The sequence below is a fragment of the Cyanistes caeruleus genome, chromosome 6 (genome assembly GCF_971803275.1).
Source record: "Cyanistes caeruleus chromosome 6, bCyaCae1.hap1.1, whole genome shotgun sequence".
NCBI classification, from domain to species: domain Eukaryota; kingdom Metazoa; phylum Chordata; class Aves; order Passeriformes; family Paridae; genus Cyanistes; species Cyanistes caeruleus.
In genome coordinates, this window is record NC_141706.1 from 20,037,380 (window position 1) to 20,056,359 (window position 18,980).

Genomic DNA, 18,980 nt, shown 5'->3' on the forward strand with positions numbered 1-18,980 from the left:
TACATCAAGCAAATGATTTAACAAATTTATTTTTTAATTTGTCTATGAGTTTTAGAAGTTCAAAGGCAATTGAAAAGATCAGTCTGCTGGCTCCATCACTATAACTATTCATGAATTTCAGGCTGTTTTCTTTTGTTTGATTTCAGGCATTGAACCTGCAGATGACAGTCCACCTTTGCTTCTTAGCATTCAGACCCCAGCAGTTCCACTTTTAACACCAAGTGCAAGTTTGGCAATTATCAGTGGACAGGTAACTTCATTTCCTGTACCTGAAGCAAAGGACACAGAAACAACACTTGCTACAAAATTGCAACTCACTTCAACTACAGGGAAACCAGAATTTTTGGCTGTTGCATCAAATGAAACAGTTCCAGCCATAACTTCATTGCCAAGTATTTCTTTGCAGTCAACAGAAGTGACATCTGGGAGAAGCACTACAGCAATGACTGGGACAACAGAATCTAATGTAAGCTTGTCTGCTTCTGTTGATGTTTCTCCTTTGTTTCCATCTACTGTCAGTTCAGAAACTTCCACAAGGGTACAGCTGATCAGTAGTGGCCCCACTAAGCTGCTGAGGGCTACAGAACCTCAGACAGCAACTGCTACACATGCACTGACTACAAGAACAGAATCAGAGAGCAAACCAATTGCTACTTCTGTTTTTACTGGGACACCACTTGTACTTAGAACAACAGAAATGCCAGTTAAAACTAAAGTAATGGAGTTGCTGGAAATGGCCACAAGAACACTTCCCACAAAAGAAGCACAAGTAAAACCAGAAGGACTTACAAGGTTTACTCCCAGTTCATCTGAGTCAGTAACAGAAAAAACTACTGTATATGTGCCAGAATTTTCTACATCACCTCTGGATGTGCCTTCATATACACCACCAGTAAACCTAACAGGAACTTCAGAAGGGACAAAAATAAGTGTAGAACAGTTTTTCACTGCAGTAGCTAATGTTACAGTGACATCATTTTCTCCTATACTCACTACTTCATCTTTGTTAAAGCCAGCATCTTCAGCAACAACAGAAGCAGCAGCTGTTTTAACCAAACAGACTGTGAAGACTACATTTTCACCAACATCCATGCCACCTATTTCATTAGGAAAGACAACTACAGAACCTCCTCTTGGAATGGTTCAACACCTGACTGGTGCTCCAGAGGTTCTTTTCACTACGACTCTAGGTCCAAAGATGGCAACTCTACAAACCCAAGAGAGATCGTCAGAAACAACTTTATCATTTACAACTCATAAAGAGGAAATCCCAAAAATAACACCTCATGTGGAGCATACGTCAAGTTCCTATTTCCCTCCCTATTCACCACATCCTAGTTCTAGTACTGAAAAATCCTTCATTCTTTCTACAAAGAGACCTGCAGTGTCTGCTCATACTCCTGCTTCTCCAGCTTCAGGTGAACTAAAAAAAACATTTAAAACTGTTTCAACTGCAGGATATCCCTTACACACAGTTCTAAACACAACCGACTTCCTGACTACATCATACACTAAATATCCTGTCATGGCTGAGACTATCAGTGTGACACCTTTGTCTGATAAGGTAACGTCCAAAATAACATCCCCTCTTGAATTAGAAACAAAATCAACTTTGTTTTCTGGAAAAATATCTACTGAATACAAGTCAGCTCTGGTTTCAAGTACAGTGAAGACAAGCACTCCAGCATATTCAGGTAGTGTTGCCACAACCACAATGAAAACCAAAGAAGGCACCACAGCTCCTTTTGTAGCTACAGAAAGAGAATCACCTCAAAGAACATCCATCACTGGATCTCCACATTCTCTCCTTAGTGTGACTGAAACCACATTGCTGTCAACACAGCCTGATAAATCACAAGTAGAAAGTATTACTACCATCTCTACTGGAAAGCAATCTGCTTTGACTTTTTCACCATCGAGTTCTCTAATCTCTTTAAACATTTCTCTTTCTTCCCTACCCACAGATGGAAAAGAAGCATCACTGACAACCCCCAGTCCCATGCATACAACCCCTGGAATGACCGCTTTATACCCAAGAACAACTGTATCAAAATCTATGTTAACAACAGAAAAGACCTCTCCAGTCCCAACTTTCTCTATTTTATCTAATATATTAGAACATTCAAGTTCAATAACAACAGTACAAGATGAAAAATCACTAGTGAATATCACTGATGCCACATTCTCCCCAGCCTCTGAATTCAGCAGTCAGTTCATAACAACCAAAAAAATAATGTCGGGCAAAGAAAAGTCCTCTCTGTCCCCTTCTGTTGCACTTCCAGTAACAAAGTCTTCTTATGCTTTCTCCACCTCTCTGTATCTAGGAGATAAATTAGTTTCTTCACCTTCTTTAACGCAACTGGTACCAGAGCTAACAACCGCACCAAAATATTCAGTAGAAACTAAAATGGTTTCTACAGCATTAAAACCTGCAGTGCAAAGCCTAACAGAAGCAGTGAAACTTCCAGCAGCTGGAGCTCAGCCATCCCTGCCTCTATCTTCAGCAGGCCCCTTCTCCTTGCAGACATCTTCAGGAGCTAAACTTTCAGTACAGGCCACAAGGACCACTGTTATACCATCTTCTTCTACTCAGAAGACTACAGAACTTGGTCGTCAGGCCTCTGAACCTTCATTGACAAGCCAAGTTCACCAGCATCCTGCAGAATCTCTAACCAAATCCCCTGGTCAGCCACAACCTGTCTTTAGCACAGCTGAATCTACAGTAGAATTGACTTCCTTTTACCCCTTAAAGACCTCACTACCTGAAGGCATTCATTCAAGTATGTTACCTACCTTGGTAGGTCCTACAAAAATTATGTTACCAACTCAAAAATACTTGCATTTAACTGATTCAGTCACACAGACACTTGTATCAAGAACTTCTGTTTTGCAGCCTACAGTCCCAGCTAGAACAACAGCTGACTTGATTTTTGGCAGCAAATTTCCCCCTTTCTCACCAGAACTGCTTGCCACTTCCTCTTTAACTACAATTACAAAAGAACCGTCTCCTTTGTTTTCCACGCAAAAGGCAGCTACAGATCTAAAATTCACACATCAGGGCTCATTTACTAAATCCCTTGATTCAAGACAAACACTTGAAGCATCACCTTCACCAGACTCCGAGTCAACCTCTCCAATGGTTTTGCTACCAGGAAGGACAGAAATTCCTGTTGCATTGGGATCCACACAAAGGAGAAGTGGTACAGAGAAAACTGTGGTGTCGCCTAAGCAGGTCATGCCTTCAGCCACCACCTACAGTTCCATGATCCTATCAAGGACAGCCTTGTCGACTGGGGACCATCCATCAGTTGCAGCTGCAGCCTCTCCAGCGATGAGCAGTGCTGGGAAAAACGTCAGTATTGCGTCAGCAGCTCCAGAGAAAGCAGCAGCAGTAGTCACAGAGCCCATCTCCAGCTCTCTTTCTGTTACTTCAGAAGCAAAAGGAGCCATGCCCCTGGACACAGTAAAGTCTGAAGAGTCAGAATTCGCAACAGGATTCCAATCTGTCCTTACTCAGGGTGTTACTGTTACACCTCAGACATTTTACCCTCCTTATTTCACAAACACAGCTTCACTTCTGCCCACTGTATATTCACCTGCTGAATCAAAACCACTTTCTTCTATACCTCCATCATCTGTCAGTACTAATCAAACTGCAAAATTTGAAATAACATCTGAGGTACAAACACCTTCTGTGAGTTCACTGCTAATGATATCTGATCGTCCAAATGACACTGTGGCTCCATCAGTTTCCTCATTTACTTCTTTATCTACCAAACCACTTCATGGCTTTACTGCTGCATTTTCTGATGGACTGGCAGTAGCTGAATCCATGGCAGGAGCTGCAGCATCACCTTTTATGTTGTCTCGAGAAACAGCAACTCTTCAAACTTGTACAGTGAGTAGATATAAATAATTACCTGCCTGCTTTGGATTATGCCTTAGTTACTTTTACGCACTGATTAAAAAATTAGATTGTGAGCCATGCCTTGATCTTTAGGATTTAAAGTATCTGTATCGAATAAGGGAGCCCGATTGTGTTATCCATCTGAAACCTTGGAGGACTTCAGTATGCATATAATCTTTTTTCCAAATGTTATGCTACACTGGATTTTAGGCCTCGGTTTTCTGAGTGTGACTGTTAAAAGAATGGGTTTCTTGGCAAAATATGGTGTTTCATATTGTCCAGTGTCAGTGTTTTGTCATGTTGTTCTCCTTAAAGCACATCTTTCCAGACACCCCTATTATTATTCTTGCTTGTTTCGTTCCAAATTTTCCCTTCCCAGCTTTTTTCATTGTATAGTTATAAATTCAGTGCTACTCTCATCTTTACTATAGGACAAGAGTGTTAATCTGTGGTCAGAATGGTCAGGTTTACAAAGGTGCTCTTTGCTTGTAGCTTCCATCGGTATCATGGGGATCAATAAGTATTCTGTGCCTGAAGGATGTAAACCCCTTTTTCAGCAAAAACTATGCAGTATTGTGATACCAACTTTGTATGAATGGTAACCACTGTCTTTTGTTGAATCTCCCTTAGCCAATCATAGAGAGTGAGTGCATAAAACACATTTGTTTGGATGGACAACTGATCCAGGTTAATAAGTCACAGAACTGCCCATATAATGCTACTCAGCCCAGCTGTGGAGTTTTAGGATTTGCTACTCAAACAAATGGCGACAAATGCTGCCCAAAGTGGGAATGTGCATGTAAGTTTTAGTTCTGCAGCAGTTTTGAAGTGCATTCAGGTAACAATTTAATGCATGTGTAGGAAGCATAAGAACTGATACTTCTATAACATAGCATAGAAGATGCACATTTTTTGGGTTACTCATTCTCTAAGGAAATTTATAATTGTGGTTTTATATATCCAGGGAAATAAAACAAAAATGCTCCTATAACATACTCAGCATTAGGTATCTGCAGTGCTTAGGTCTGACTTAGATGCATCTTGTCATCTCTCTAATCAGGGGATACCTAATCAATACAGATATTTTGGTTCCTTTTTTAACTACTTCAGGATGAAATGATTCCCTAGACTGTTAACTTCTTCTGTTAGCAGTTTGGGAACTCTGTATTATACTCACTCCCATCAATTACCTAGAATTGGGCAGAAAATGTCCAAGCCTTTAAGAAAATTCAATTTCACCATAGCAAATAAAGTATGCAGAGATAAGCAATTGGAACTTCTGCTTAGGCTTTAGAGTTTGAAATGACTTGGAGTAGAACTCCAAGCCCGCTGAAACACAAAAGCTTTAGCAATAAGACTGAGGTAAAAAGAAACTTTTCACCTGAGGAATAAGACTACAGGGGAACTGTGAATCTGGCATGATCTGCTGTCACTCATGGTTTTTCTTAGTTTGGGGTTTCTAAAAATTTCAAACCTTTGTTGGCAAGAGCTGTAAGGAAATAGCTGATTGCGAAGGTCTGTAGGTTGTCCCTCTGAAAATATGCAGGATTTTATTCTGCTGTCCATTTACAAAGATGCACCAGTATCAAATATGTGCTGCATATATGAACCTCTTGGTAAGCTAGTTCATCTTATAAAATTTATTGGTTTGTCTTCATATTTTGTAAGATTTACCGGAATTCTAGAGTTAGAAAATACATTTTCTTTTTTTTTCCTTAGGTCGTTGCACCATTTTCTCTGATCTGAGTATTGTAACCTATGATGGAAATCATTTGGCTTTATTCAAAGAAGCATCCTACATTGTTAGTCAAACTCCAGATGAAACTATAACCATCCATGTCCTTGACTGTAGAATGGTAACTAACATTTATCAGCTAACAAAAGGTGTTTGGTACTGCTAATAAGATGTATCTGAAAGGCAAGAGCATAATAATACTTTATGTTGTGGTTATTATTCACTTCTGTGCAATATCTATGAATTGTGCTTGCATTTCACAGTACTTATGAACTGTATTACAATCAAACACCTGTATAGACATAGCTGGAAGATGAGAGGTAGGTCCATGTTATCCTGTGGTATGTGTAATACAGACAAGGTGGTGAGAGATTAAGTGGATTTACATCATTATTCACTTCTGTGAGTGCTGTCTTAACAAATACCACCACAGTTGTACCAGTATACCACCAGTCTCTTTCAATGCAGGACTTTTATCTATGTTCATATGGGCAAACTTGGACTGGAAACACCCATCTTCAGAGCCATAAAAGACTGTAGGAATGCCAGACTGGATGGGACCACCCTGTGCATTCCAAGTTTCTGACACAGGAGTAAGAATGCCTAATGGGGATCCTGTCTAATGGGTAGTATGGGTTGGGTTTTGTCCTGAAAAGATCATTTCCTGTGAGCCTTTTCAAAATTCCTTTTAACTCCAGCCTCTCCTGTGAAAGCTAGGCAATTTGATGTCTTTATGTCCATTGCAAATAATGGTCCCAGGTTTCATGTAATGGAAGTTAATTTCAGAATCTCAGTATGACTGATATGAAGGCAATGTGTTTGTGACTTTCAGATTTTTTTTCTTCTTGTATTCAATATTTTCTGTTTTATTTACCCTTATGTAGCTCAGGAAGTACGCATTTATTCCTGATCCATTACTTCTGTGCTGTACACATCATACAGATTTGTCATTCCCAGTCTCACTCTTGCTGACCTTCAGATACGTAGTTCTTATTTTTTTGTCCAAACAGCTAGTCCACCATATTTTTTCTCCTGAAAACCTATATTACTCTTTTAATTCCAAGATTGTATGATATAGCATAGTTGTTGTAAACAATGAGGTCATAGTATTTTGTTTGTTTATCCAGATAAACTCTGTAGTCTTGACTTGAAACTGTAATCAGCAATGGTTTTCCTCTTTTAATAGTATAACACCAAAACATACTTAAAGTCCCAGTACCTAAAACCAGCCAATGTATTCAGATTTTGCACATCATGGCTGTAGGTGATGTATTTTTGCTTTCTCCACAGAGTAATTCAAGTTCAACTTCTTTGTGCCTGGCAATGTTGAACCTAACTTATGTATCAAATCAAATTATTATTAATCGTTTAAGCAGAAAAGTAAGTATTTTGAGGGGTTTTATTTTCCTTTAGGTGACACCTTATTTCTTCAGCCAGCTGCCTCCTTAGTTGGATACTGAGGAATAGAGTAGGACACCATAGGTTATGTGATTCATTGTTCCAATTTTGTAATTAAGTCAATTTCTCCTGGTAAATTCAAAGAGCCAAACTCCAATCCAAGGGAGATTAACAAGGTAAATCTCAGAGCAAGGCACATGAATTGTTAGTACCTTTGGTATCTGTATTATCTTTATGGAGGAAAGACTGACTGCTTCTGAAATGACTTATGATTTAGATTCCTAAGCTGCCAAAAAATCTGGCCTTAGTTTTTCTACCTGACAATTAACCTCTCTTCTGTGTGTCTTTTAGATAACAGTAAACTCAAGATCTGCTTGGCCTACTGTTAGAAAATATGGATACAAAGTTGAAGATTCAGGTTTCAAGTATGCGATTGAGACCCCAACAAAAATCAGAATTCAGTGGTTTCACAACACAGGTGTAATGATTATTGAGTTGAATAGTACCAGAGAACCAGGAGCTTTGGGACTATGTGGTAAGTATACAGTAGTGCAAGAAATAAAGGCTTTCAGATGCTAGGGAGACACATTTTCCTAATTATATAAATTGTTTATTGCAGGGTCTGTCCCAAAACATTATTGCAGATCACTTCAAATTTTAAAATGCTATTAAAATTAATCTATTACTGATTTTGCTTATTGTTGAAATTATATTTGGTATTTATTCATGTCATCACTCTTTTCTCAGTGTTGCTTCTATCTGTAAGCTGTTTGAACCACAGGCATGATTGCAGTTATCAAACCCAAATAAGTAAGACAGGTCTAAATCCATAATTTAAAATATGGTCATTTACAGATTTAGTGTTTGATATCCCTCTGAGAAGAAGTAGTACATGCTATTTTCAGTTTCTAAAGGTCAGAATTCCCAGGAAATGTAACTTTAGAGAACTAATCTTAGTTTAACTGTTTGAGAAAATATTTTGAGGGAATTTCTTAGTAATATTGCACTCTGTTAGGCCTGTTCAATAGTTTCCCCTGCTTTCTTTTTTTCTAAAAAGTACAGCCTTGAGTAAGCTGGTGGTGTTACAGCTTTTGTAAGCATGTACTTGCTGATGTAAATCCCCACTGTGGTAGCTGCGTCTGTAAATTTATGCTGTAAATTGGAGCTGGAAATCAGGATTAAGGAGATCATATAATTACAGTGGATAACTTTCCAGTTTCAGAAAGGGCAAATGCCTGTAGCTCAGTATCAAATACCAGGAATAGCTCAGTCCAGTTTCCAGTCCTGCTGACAGATCTGTGCTTCTCACAAAGAGAGTTTGAATTTACACCATTTTGAAATTTGATTGTTATCTCTTATTTGTCCTACTTTCTTAGTTTTCAGTATTGTTCTTACTCTGTTTGGCTAATTGTTATTGTAATTGAATCAAACAGAAACAAGACAATAAGGGCAGTGGATATTTATAATAAGACTGATTCAAGTTATGCAGTGAATCTCTTTTGCCTTTACCTGTTTGATTACTGTGGTAGGGAGGATTTGGAACATTACATTCCTGGTTTGCAAGGCATTTTGACTAAATGACAACACACTTCTGTGGATGGTGTTGTAAGTACAACTTCTTCAGGGTATGTGCTGTGTATTTCTGTGACTGGGAGGTTCTCTGCATAAGTGCCTGCACAGTGCTGCCTGTTGCCATGTAGAGCCTGCCTCAAATGAGCTCATTGTACTTTATCTTTTCAGGGTGAATTACTCCAGCCTAAACTCCTTTCTGTGCTTTCTGTGTTAGAGCAAATTCAATAGCTTTTAGCTGAACTGCAGCATGGGCAGGTCATGATTTCTCATGGAAAAGCATTTAGCATTTCTTCATGGAAATGCTAAAACTGAAAAGACCATTACAGATTTGTAGCACAAGCATCCTTTGGAAGGATTCAGAAACAACTGTGTCTTTTACAGTGCAAGGATTGGGCAAATGTGGCAGCTGGTGAAGAGCAGGGATGGGAGATGAGGGATGTGGGAGGGGAACATGGGCATCTCCATAGCAAAACTGGTGAAGAGGATTTAAAGCATGTCAGTTCTAGTTGCAACCGAATCTTGCCAAGAAAAACGTGAAGTTTTCTTTTTGCTGTTTTAAACCTCCTTGTCAAAGTGTAAGAGAACTGAGAAAAGATGTCCTTGACATGATAGCAATCCTTTGAAGTTTTTCAGAATCATCACATACTTCCTATCGGTGTTACAAATACAGACTCAAAAGGTTCAATCTGACACAGTGCAGAAAGCAGTTTTACTCTCTGAATGCCTATTGCTGTATCACTGATTGTCAACAGGAATTGCTAAAAACGGTAAAACAGACCAGTTCTTTAGAAAAGGGTGGAATCCACAAATACTTTTTTGTATTGAAACAGATAAAGAATTAGGGTTGTGCTTGTAGAGACAACAGAAGAAAACAATCGAGAATTCTGTTCTGATACAAAAGTCTCAGAAACTGATTAGGAAGAAAGAGTGGGGGACTGATCCATCATTCTGCTTTTTTCTACCTGCTGGATTTAAAGGATTGTCTGAGGAGACCTGCAATACTTGAATGTTCTTTGCTGACCACAGTCACTGTCCATGTTATATTGCTCCTTTTGCTTCAAAGTGTTTCAAAATTTCTGACTATCTTAGTTAAAACAGAAAAATGTGATGCTGCCTTCTGGTATCAAATAAGCATCCTGGCATTTTATGGTGGCTCCCTTTTCTGATAACATACACAGTTTTAATTTGTTGCTTTTCATGGAGGTGCTTTGCAACCTTTTTTAAAACACATTTTTGTTCAGTGTTTGTGCAGCTGAGGAGCAAACTTCCAGTTTCTTAGCAGGGCTCTCTGAGCAGCTCTTTGATATGCAGTAAATTTCCATTCAGAGATGCATCTTTACTTTTGCTTTCCTTAGTTTTTCTGAATTTTGTGTATTTTGAACCTAATGAAGACTTCTTACATCTGTTGTAGGTTGTGATACTGTCATGTCGTATAAAATTTTGAAAAGCTATTTACTTTCTTGAGTATGCTACTTCAAACATATATTAGATGTGTTAACCTGCCTTTTTTTTTTTTTTTTTTTTTTTTTTTTTCTCTTCCTTCTGCTAATTTCTAGGGTTTTGTGATAGAATCTTGGAAAATGACTTGATGCTACCAAACAGGACATTTTTAAGCCGAAGCAGTTCACCCTCAACTTTTATAGACAGCTGGCAAGTGCCAGACACGTTAAAGTATGTTGGAGAAGACAGGCATCAGGAAACTAATTGCTCAGTCATGGACTGCTCAGAGTGCTTAAGAATGGTGTTGAACCAGACCTTCAGCAGCTGTCACCCTTATGTATGTTAACTATTTCAAAGCTTACATTTTGAGAGAGCTGCAGCTCAGATAGAATTTTGTTCACTTGGTAATTTCACTAATGTGAGGCTACATGTAACCATATCTGTTGAATGAGATGTATATTTTTGTGTGTGCTTACATTTGCAAGGTAGAAGTAATTGAAGAGTATGGCAGCTTGATAGGAAAGTTGCAATAAGCAACTTTCACCTGTTTCAGCTGAATTTCACCTATTGGTTTTGAAATGCCACATAATTCATAAACCAGTCAAGATAATTAAACTGTATCAATAAGATGCCGAAAAAACATCAAAGAAAATAGTTTTAGTATTTAATTAATCCTTAAGCCTTCAGTAATTTAACAACTCCCAAATTGCAGTAGGTAATCTGAGAACCTGCATTCTCAAAGGCTCTGGAGACAGAGTTCCAGCTTGGAGATGTGAGAGGACAGAACAGACCTTTGAAAGCCTAAAGCAAAAAACAAACTCTTGGTGTGCAAATAAATTATTTGTGGTCATAGGAGTACATTTACCATTTGGCCTTTTGTACATAGCTGGTTTTGATGGTGAGGAGACCAAAAATAGGTAAAAATGTAGAGGTTAAAAAGGAACAAAGTAATAGTGCCTTCTACTAGAAAAACTGTATTACATCTTATCTTGGCACTTATTAAAGATGAAACTAAGGAGTATAATCTTGTCAGTGTTCAGGAAGTCTTACTTTTAAACACTAGTAGATTATATTTGTACACCAATGAAGGCTTGCCATGAACCAAGGACTCTTGGCTTATCAGTAGTGGATATTTTTAAAGGTCAGTCTTTCCTACCTAGCATAGCCTCTATGAAGGTGTGCCATCTCATTTTTTTTCCTTTGTTAGGTTCCACCTGAGCAATTCTGTGATATATGGGCTCGAGACACTGAGTACATTCTAAATCCATGTGTTTCCCTAGCTGCCTACGTGGCAATGTGCAACAAATTCAATATTTGCATAGAATGGAGGAGCTCTGGTTACTGCCGTAAGTATTCTGGATGTATGCTCACCTCTAGTGTTCACAGAGACAAAATTTGCCTAATTTAAGAGTTATTATAAGTTGAAAATAGCAGTGTTTCTTGAGTCTTCATCATGCTGCTGCAGAAAGCTGTGTCTTTGGAGAAGGGATTAGAGAAATGAAATACTTCTGAGATTAGATGGAGTGTAAGGAGTAAAACCTGAGATCTTAGTGTGTCCTGGCAGCAAGATTCTCCCATAGCAACTCTAAGGCCAAATGGGATTTGTAGCTGGATCATAGCATCTCCTTATGCTGTCCATGATCACCTAGGAAAAGCCCCCTTCAGTGATAACATAATCTACCTTCATCTGTGGTTTTGAGCCAATTTTTTTTTAATTCCTCAGTTTGTATGGATTTTATTAGCAAGTAACTGTTAAAAGGAGATCTTATAAAATGTGTAAATATTTTATATAGCTGTAAATACATATTCTATCCATTGTGAAGGGACGCATCACACTTCTTTTTATACCACAGTGATGCAATTTCTTTGGCCACTGCAAGTTATTCAGAACACTCTATGACTGATCTGTGTAGTATTTGAAAATGTTTTTGAAGTTTGAATTAATTTGTGTCAACACTGTTGCATGGTTTGATATCTCTGCTGCCAAAATGCAAACTGAAGCTTGATGAAAATGTTATTACAAGAAGTGAAGTGCTTGCAGATTGCTTATTGAATTTGTTACGTGAGTAACTGGTCTGTGTTGGTGTTTCAGGCTGGTAGATCCAACTCAATTGGCAAGCACAGGAAGTTGACAAGAAGACAATAATGTGTTCTCTTGGGTGTTGCTTCATGAGATTACAACTTGAACAATGTCTGATTTATTTATTTCCTTCCTAGCCTTCCCCTGCTCTGAAAACTTCTCCTACCAGCCTTGCATAGCTGCCTGTGAGGTTCCCGAGAGCTGTCAGAATAACAAGGTTGCTCCTCTGGACTCAGACTCCTGCTCAGTGCTAACAGAAGGCTGTGTCTGTGCTGGAGGGACCATCCTTCACCGGACTCATACTGCTGTCTGTATTCCTGAAGAAAAATGTGGTATATTTGGATGTGATTTTCTTCTTTATTATCTGCAAGCTGGTGGTCAGATACTTCATTACTCATAAGTTGAGTTCTGGTTTGGTGTTCTGTGAGTTCTGTCATTCATTTGAGGATTCTAGATACTCAGTAAACATTAACTGTGCAGGTGAGCAAGCAGGGGATGACCTTGAGATACACAATATTGCCCACTTTCTCTTGGCTGGAGGATGCTCTTCAAAGTCTTTGCTTAAGTTTATGTATTCAGTTATTTTAAGTGTGTTAATCTTGGCCTCCTTTTCACCCAATCCCTTTGCCAAGGGTCCAACCTTTTGATACCCAATGGCATTCAAATGACATGCAGCAGCAGTTCATTACATGTTTTCAATAATACATGCGTGTGTCCTGCCAGCATTCGTGTTTATTTTCATAGCAATTCTGCCTCACCACACCAAATAATGGTCTAATTCTTCTCTCTAACAACATGAACCTTAAAGATTCAGTTTATGATAAATCAGAGTACTAATGCACTGTAAATAATAGTTTTGAAATTTGTAAAATAGAAAAGTAGCTTCTTTTCAGGTCATTACTTTAAAAATGGAAGGATTGGATTTTAAGTGACAGTCTTTGCAGTGGAGACACGCAACAAATTTGAGGTCTGGATCTTCTGGAAGGTCTTCTTGAGTGTCTTACTTTCTTACACAAATTCAGTAACATACTCTTCTCATTAACTTTTTTGTGGAGTCATTAACATAATTAAGCCTTTGAAACTGGGATTTTTATGCTTCATAGATCCACATCCACTATGGAAAAAATGGTGATTTAAAAGGAATTACTTCTGTTTTCTATTGTCCTGATCTAGCTTGTACCGACAGCTCAGGAGCACCTCATGCCTTGGGTGAGATCTGGAGAACTTCTTTGAGTGGATGCTGCATGCAAAAATGTGTTGACAGTGAGACCATTATTCCAGTGGAGTACAGCTGTTCAGAGATCCCCAATTTGGAGTGTCAGCGATTTGCAGAAGTGGCTTTGCTTGTCCCTGATGATCAGACATGCTGCCCTCAGAAGATCTGTAGTAAGTGTTCCTTCATAATTGTGAATACTGGAATACGCAAATGTCCTTTCTCTGAGGTTTGCTTTCCTGTTTCACACTCTACTTTTGAGAAAATGGAAATTACTTTGGTTTGAATTTACAGATTACATAGAAAACTGTAGAAAATGTTAGGCTCAATATCCAATAGGTTTTGGGGTAGAGGTAATGGATGTGAGGAGGACTGAAATAGTGCTGTGTTTATTTGAATATGAGTTGTGTTTCCCTTAAGTTTATAGATTACTGTTCTATTTTTAATATCAAAATACAAACAAATGATCTGGATAATTCTGAGGAAAAAGCAATCAGATTACTGTTTATCTAATTTATAAAGTGAGCACTAAGAAATTACAGAAAAACTTTTTTTTTTTTTTTCACTTAATTCTTGCTTAGCTTATAAAATTTCAAAAAGAAACTGCAAGCAATTTTTAAATTTCACCACCTGGTATGGTGTTGCAGTGAGTTTTCCAGCGGAGCTTTGGTTTTTTTAACTCTCACAAGCACTCATCTTTAGTTTAACATTGCCTCCGTGGAGAGTGTTGCAAGTGATGAGCACTTCTGAATCCTGCCTCATGGGAGGTTTTGCTGCTCCATTGTGTTTTCCATACCACTGTAGTTTGGAGTTTTGAGATATCTAAGTGCAAATACTGCTTGCCACTGCTCCACTCAACTTATAAACACATAGTTTAGAAGGTGCTTTTTCTCTTTTTCTTCCCTTTATGTGACAGTCTGTAATCAGAGTCTCTGTGAACTCCTAATCCCCGAGTGTAGCAGCTTGGAAAAGTTGGTCACCTACTACAGTGAAGAATCCTGTTGTCCCAGCTATGTTTGTGGTAGGTTTCTTCTGAAAGGTAAAATGTGCACTATTTAAAAGACATTGAGTAAACTAAATAGATGAGCTCAGAAGGATAATGGTAGTGTAGGTACCATTGCTAGTATGGCTTTTTACAAAATTTTGCAAGGCTGTGTCTATAGCTTGGGGTTGGTCTGTGCCTCAGTTTGGGCAGATGTGATACAATCTTGTGTTAAATGATCAGGCAAGATCTTGGGATACAAGGTGAAAGCTTTTCTAAAGCAGCCTGTAGTACCTCTCTACTCCGCACTGCCTTTCCTTGGGATATAGCACAACAAAGGAGGAATGCTGAGCTTCATCTAAAGGAATATATCTATTGTCCCTTTTTCAGAATGTGATCCAGAAAAATGTGAACCATTGGAGCAGATGCCAAGCTGTCAAGATGATCAAACACTGATAGCTGCCCGGGTGGAGAATACCTGCTGCATTTCCTATATATGTGGTACAGTAGCCTCACTGGTTGAGATTGAGTGTGGTTTTGCATATGCAGTTGTGTCTGTTATTATCTTGCCATTTAAGACTCCTTGCATTTCCTTTAGGTCTCCCAACATAGTAAGGCTTAAAAGTGGTTAAAAAATTGGCATTATTCAGTTGTTTTAGGGTTTACTCTTTAATGACTTCATTCAATTATAAAATTGCATTTTTGCCATTAGAATATGAGCACCAATTTTGCCATGCAGTAAGTATTTGATAATAATCGGATAATGAGGTGTTATTGAGTTACTTTATTTTTGAACAGATATCTGGGAAGGAAACGCCCTTCCACATGCAAAAATTTGAGTGTTAATTGGAAATGTGAATTACAATTCTGTTATTTACAGTAATCAGATTGCTTTGATTGTGGTTAGCAATGGGCAGCATTTGACTCTTCTCACTGTCTGACTCTTTTTTGATAAAATGAGTCTTTACATATTAGTAATATAAGTCTGTAGATACTGAAAAGTTCCTGTTGTGATTGTCATATGGGTTCAAGTGGGAGGGTAACACTGGGATCACAGGGGATGTATCTTATTGAGGATCAAAGATTCCTGGAAAAAAACCAGCATGACGTACTAGGAAGAAGATCTAACAAAATCATAACAGGAGGAGGAGGGAAAATCATGTTTACTCTCAAAAAAATGTATTAATTCTTTATAGCAGGGGACAAAGGAAAAAAGTGACAAGTTGGACTGAAAATTAACCTTTTGTATGGGGTCTATAAGCAGAGAATGCAGAGTACCTTTGCTCTCCTATATGCGTCTGGGACAAACTCACAGCAGATTTTCTAGGCAGTAGTAAAATTTTTTCCAATGCTTTAGATTTAAATAATTGTTTTCTTCAGCATGTGGGGCTTGCTCAGATCAAATCCCCAGATGTCAAGAAGGAGAAGTTCTCATTGTGGATGGGAACACTACTGAGAGGTGTTGCCCTACATACCAGTGCAGTAAGTTTGACTTGATTTTAGTATTTTAAATAGCAGAGAACATAGGAAATTTTGTGGTTTGGGTGTTCAGTGTCAAAGTGGTGGATTAGAAATACAGCTCCACTTGCTGTATAAGCAATCTATCATCTGTAGTCCTGAACAAATAGTCTTTACTTTTAAAATTTCATGTGTGTAAAGCATTTTCTGATATCTGTGTCATGGAGAAGAGCGAGTAGTTTCAGACCTAAAATTCTGGATATTTAAAATTACTTAAATACTTTTCTAGAGTATTTTGTACTCCATACTGTTATTACCCAGTAGTCAGTTTTTTTACTATTAGTCTTGTAAACTGTTATCCTAAAGTATTTATTGTAGGTCATTTACTGTACCTTGGTTAATATTTCCACTCATCCAAAAGTGACAACATTGTGTTTATTGTACTTTCTTTCATTTAACTTTAGTCTGTGAAATACATCGTTGTCCTGAATTCAAATGCATGCTTGGCATGACTCTGGTGGAGGTTTGGAGCCCGGAGAAGTGCTGCCCCTTCCAGACTTGTGGTAAAATCACTGATTTCCACTATAGTTGCCTTAGACAATGAGAGGTGACAGCTTTGGCCCCTTGGTTTTAAGCCTGGTTTCAGACAACTACACCATTGTGATCTGCTCATGAGCAAATGATACAGAAAAGTAATTTCATGCTACAGAACTTCCTAATCCTCCTGTTCTGCTTTTCTTGCATCCTGTAGAATTTGTGTGTCCAAACTGGGTTGTATACCATCTTAAAAGTGTTGTTAGAGTTACTGTATTTGGTTTGATGACTTTCATATCTGGAATTTTAATTCTCTGTGTTGAATCTGTTGTAAGCAAATAGCATATAAATTGCTCAACTACTGTTTCTGGTGTTGTATTTTGTTTCAGAATGTGCATGTGAAACAATCCCCAAACCTCAGTGCAAACTGGTATGAAATTTATCTTGCCACTGTTTTTTCTTATTAATTTCTTAACAAAACGATATGTCAGTATTTGAATGATAGTTTTATCAGTGAAATATGAAATGGCACATCACCTCTTTTTAAAAAAATTACTTTAAAGTAAGATATACACAGTTTTAAGAAACCACTTAAGTCTAAATGCCTTGCAGAATAAAATAACTCTACAGCCCTGATATTTTCAGAGCTTTTTATTACCATATTCTGCCCCAATATATTGGTAGAGTAGGACTGCTTTCATGCACACAGGATAAGTCAGGATAACAGTTTGGGTTTAAAGTGTTGAAATAAATGCTTTCAAGCATCACTGTTAGTATTATTTGTTATGGTGAATATGTTAACATACATCATGCACTCTGACTAAGCAGAATCTTAAGAGATAGTGCAACCCAGATTCTGAAGGAAAGTTGTTTAAAAGAGAAGGATTGTATAAATAAGAAAACCCATTGTTGTTTCCTGTGTATTTTTTTTTCTGTTTTTATACCCATAGGGGCAGAAACTTGAGATAGATGAACTGTTCCAGAACAGTGCAGAAAATGTCTGTAACTGTGTGAAGTACAAATGTGGTAAGTCAGAAAACAATTTAATTCAAAGAAACAGCTTTCCAAGTGCTAAGGGAAATTAGGAATTAAAAATCAGGCGTTCACTTTGAATATGGCACTGAAGAGGGGACAGGATTAATTTACTAAATTCACAAATAATGCTAGTTCTCCTCTGTGTCCTCTGTAATTAGTGAGAAGAAATAGACATTTCTCAGGTACATTTCTTATCCTGAAGTAGTCTTTCAAAATAAAACAGTTGAAGAAGTCTGCACTGACACTTGGGTGCAGCTAATAAAATATTACATATTTATTTAGATTTCATACAAGGCTATATTAGAAAAAAATTGGTGAATGCAATGAAACACTAGATTATTATTAATGATTTGTTGGAAAATGTGGCCCATAATTCTAGAATAAGTGTAGTAGCTGTTTCTACTCCTGTTTCACTGTTTGAAACATTTTTAGTGGAGTTTTGATGCCAAGCTGATTGGCCTGAGAATGCTGTTTGTGTTTTCTTGCAGTGAGAGACAAAGTTTGCCTGAGTAATGAGAGAGGTGTGCTGCTTCCTGGGCAGAGAATTGTGGAACACAGTGCAGATGGAATTTGCCATATTTCCTATTGTACAAATGTGATTGATCCCTCCACTAAATACTACAGAATAAACACATCTTCGATAGACTGCGCTGTCAAGTGCAAAGCTGTAAGAAATCCAGAAATTTAAACCTCTGTGTTGTGTCTGGTGGTCTGAAATATTTTGTGATGGGTTTTGTTGAGGAGATGACAGTATAGCGCAAGTTGGAAAGAGTAATTAGGATATCTCCCTCTAATGATGTGCTACCACAATTCTGATGGAAGTTTATAAAAGTCTCCCTCTCTCCACTGTTTTCTCTGCTGTGTAAATCTTACACAAACTAAGGTATATAGTGAATGCCTCCTTGGATTAATAGCATGCTGCCTCCTTGCATCCCTGCAGAGCTTCAGCTGCATTATGTGCAAACTGGTACAAATTCCTGAGAGACATTAGCAGAATAAGAATCAGAAAGAATTATTATAAATAAAATAATAATTCTAAATGTGGTGAAAACAACTTTATAAAATAAGCAAATGTTACATTGTGTTTTTACAAGATATGATACATTACCAGGGGAATATTATACACATTTTTTAAATAATTTTATAATTACTTGATACCTAATGTGTAAAAAGTTAAAATTTCAGTGGTTCTTGAAGTAAGATGTCACATTTGAAAATGGTAGAAAGACCAGTTAATACAGATTTGGAGCTCCTCCCCTTTCACTTCAATTAAGATCAAAGGTATTTTATAAAAGCCTTGTGAGTGTGAAGTGTTTGTAAATGTAGGCTATGTGGTTTTGAAAGTTATTTTAAAAATATCCCTAAAATCAGATACCTGAAAAAAAATCTGCCGGTTAAAGTAGTAAAACATGGGACTGCAAGAGGGTCTCATACAAGGAATAAACTATTTCCTTTTGGCAGAACCAAGTCTATCAGCCTCCAAAAGACTTAACAACTTGCTGTGGTAGCTGCAAGAACTTGTCTTGTCTCCACACTTTCAGCAATGGCACAGTTACCAGTTTTAAAGTAAGTTTCCATATTTTGTTCCCTCAAAATATTTAGAAGTAAACAAAAAATTAGGAAATA

At 37.7% G+C, this 18,980-nt stretch overlaps 1 protein-coding gene across 1 annotated transcript in view; it reads left to right on the forward strand.

The window, feature by feature from the left end:
* OTOG (otogelin) overlaps positions 1-18,980 on the forward strand; it is a 92,900-nt gene that overhangs the window by 65,055 nt on the left and 8,865 nt on the right. Inside the window, exons 36-52 of the mRNA XM_086895340.1 lie at positions 147-3,898; positions 4,538-4,706; positions 5,627-5,763; positions 6,933-7,022; positions 7,392-7,575; positions 10,169-10,389; positions 11,260-11,398; positions 12,270-12,464; positions 13,306-13,518; positions 14,262-14,366; positions 14,718-14,828; positions 15,708-15,809; positions 16,250-16,348; positions 16,709-16,749; positions 17,270-17,345; positions 17,843-18,021; positions 18,816-18,920. Of these exons, the coding sequence (XP_086751466.1) occupies positions 147-3,898; positions 4,538-4,706; positions 5,627-5,763; positions 6,933-7,022; positions 7,392-7,575; positions 10,169-10,389; positions 11,260-11,398; positions 12,270-12,464; positions 13,306-13,518; positions 14,262-14,366; positions 14,718-14,828; positions 15,708-15,809; positions 16,250-16,348; positions 16,709-16,749; positions 17,270-17,345; positions 17,843-18,021; positions 18,816-18,920 (5,918 nt within the window). The remainder of the gene's footprint in view (positions 1-146; positions 3,899-4,537; positions 4,707-5,626; positions 5,764-6,932; positions 7,023-7,391; positions 7,576-10,168; positions 10,390-11,259; positions 11,399-12,269; positions 12,465-13,305; positions 13,519-14,261; positions 14,367-14,717; positions 14,829-15,707; positions 15,810-16,249; positions 16,349-16,708; positions 16,750-17,269; positions 17,346-17,842; positions 18,022-18,815; positions 18,921-18,980) is intronic.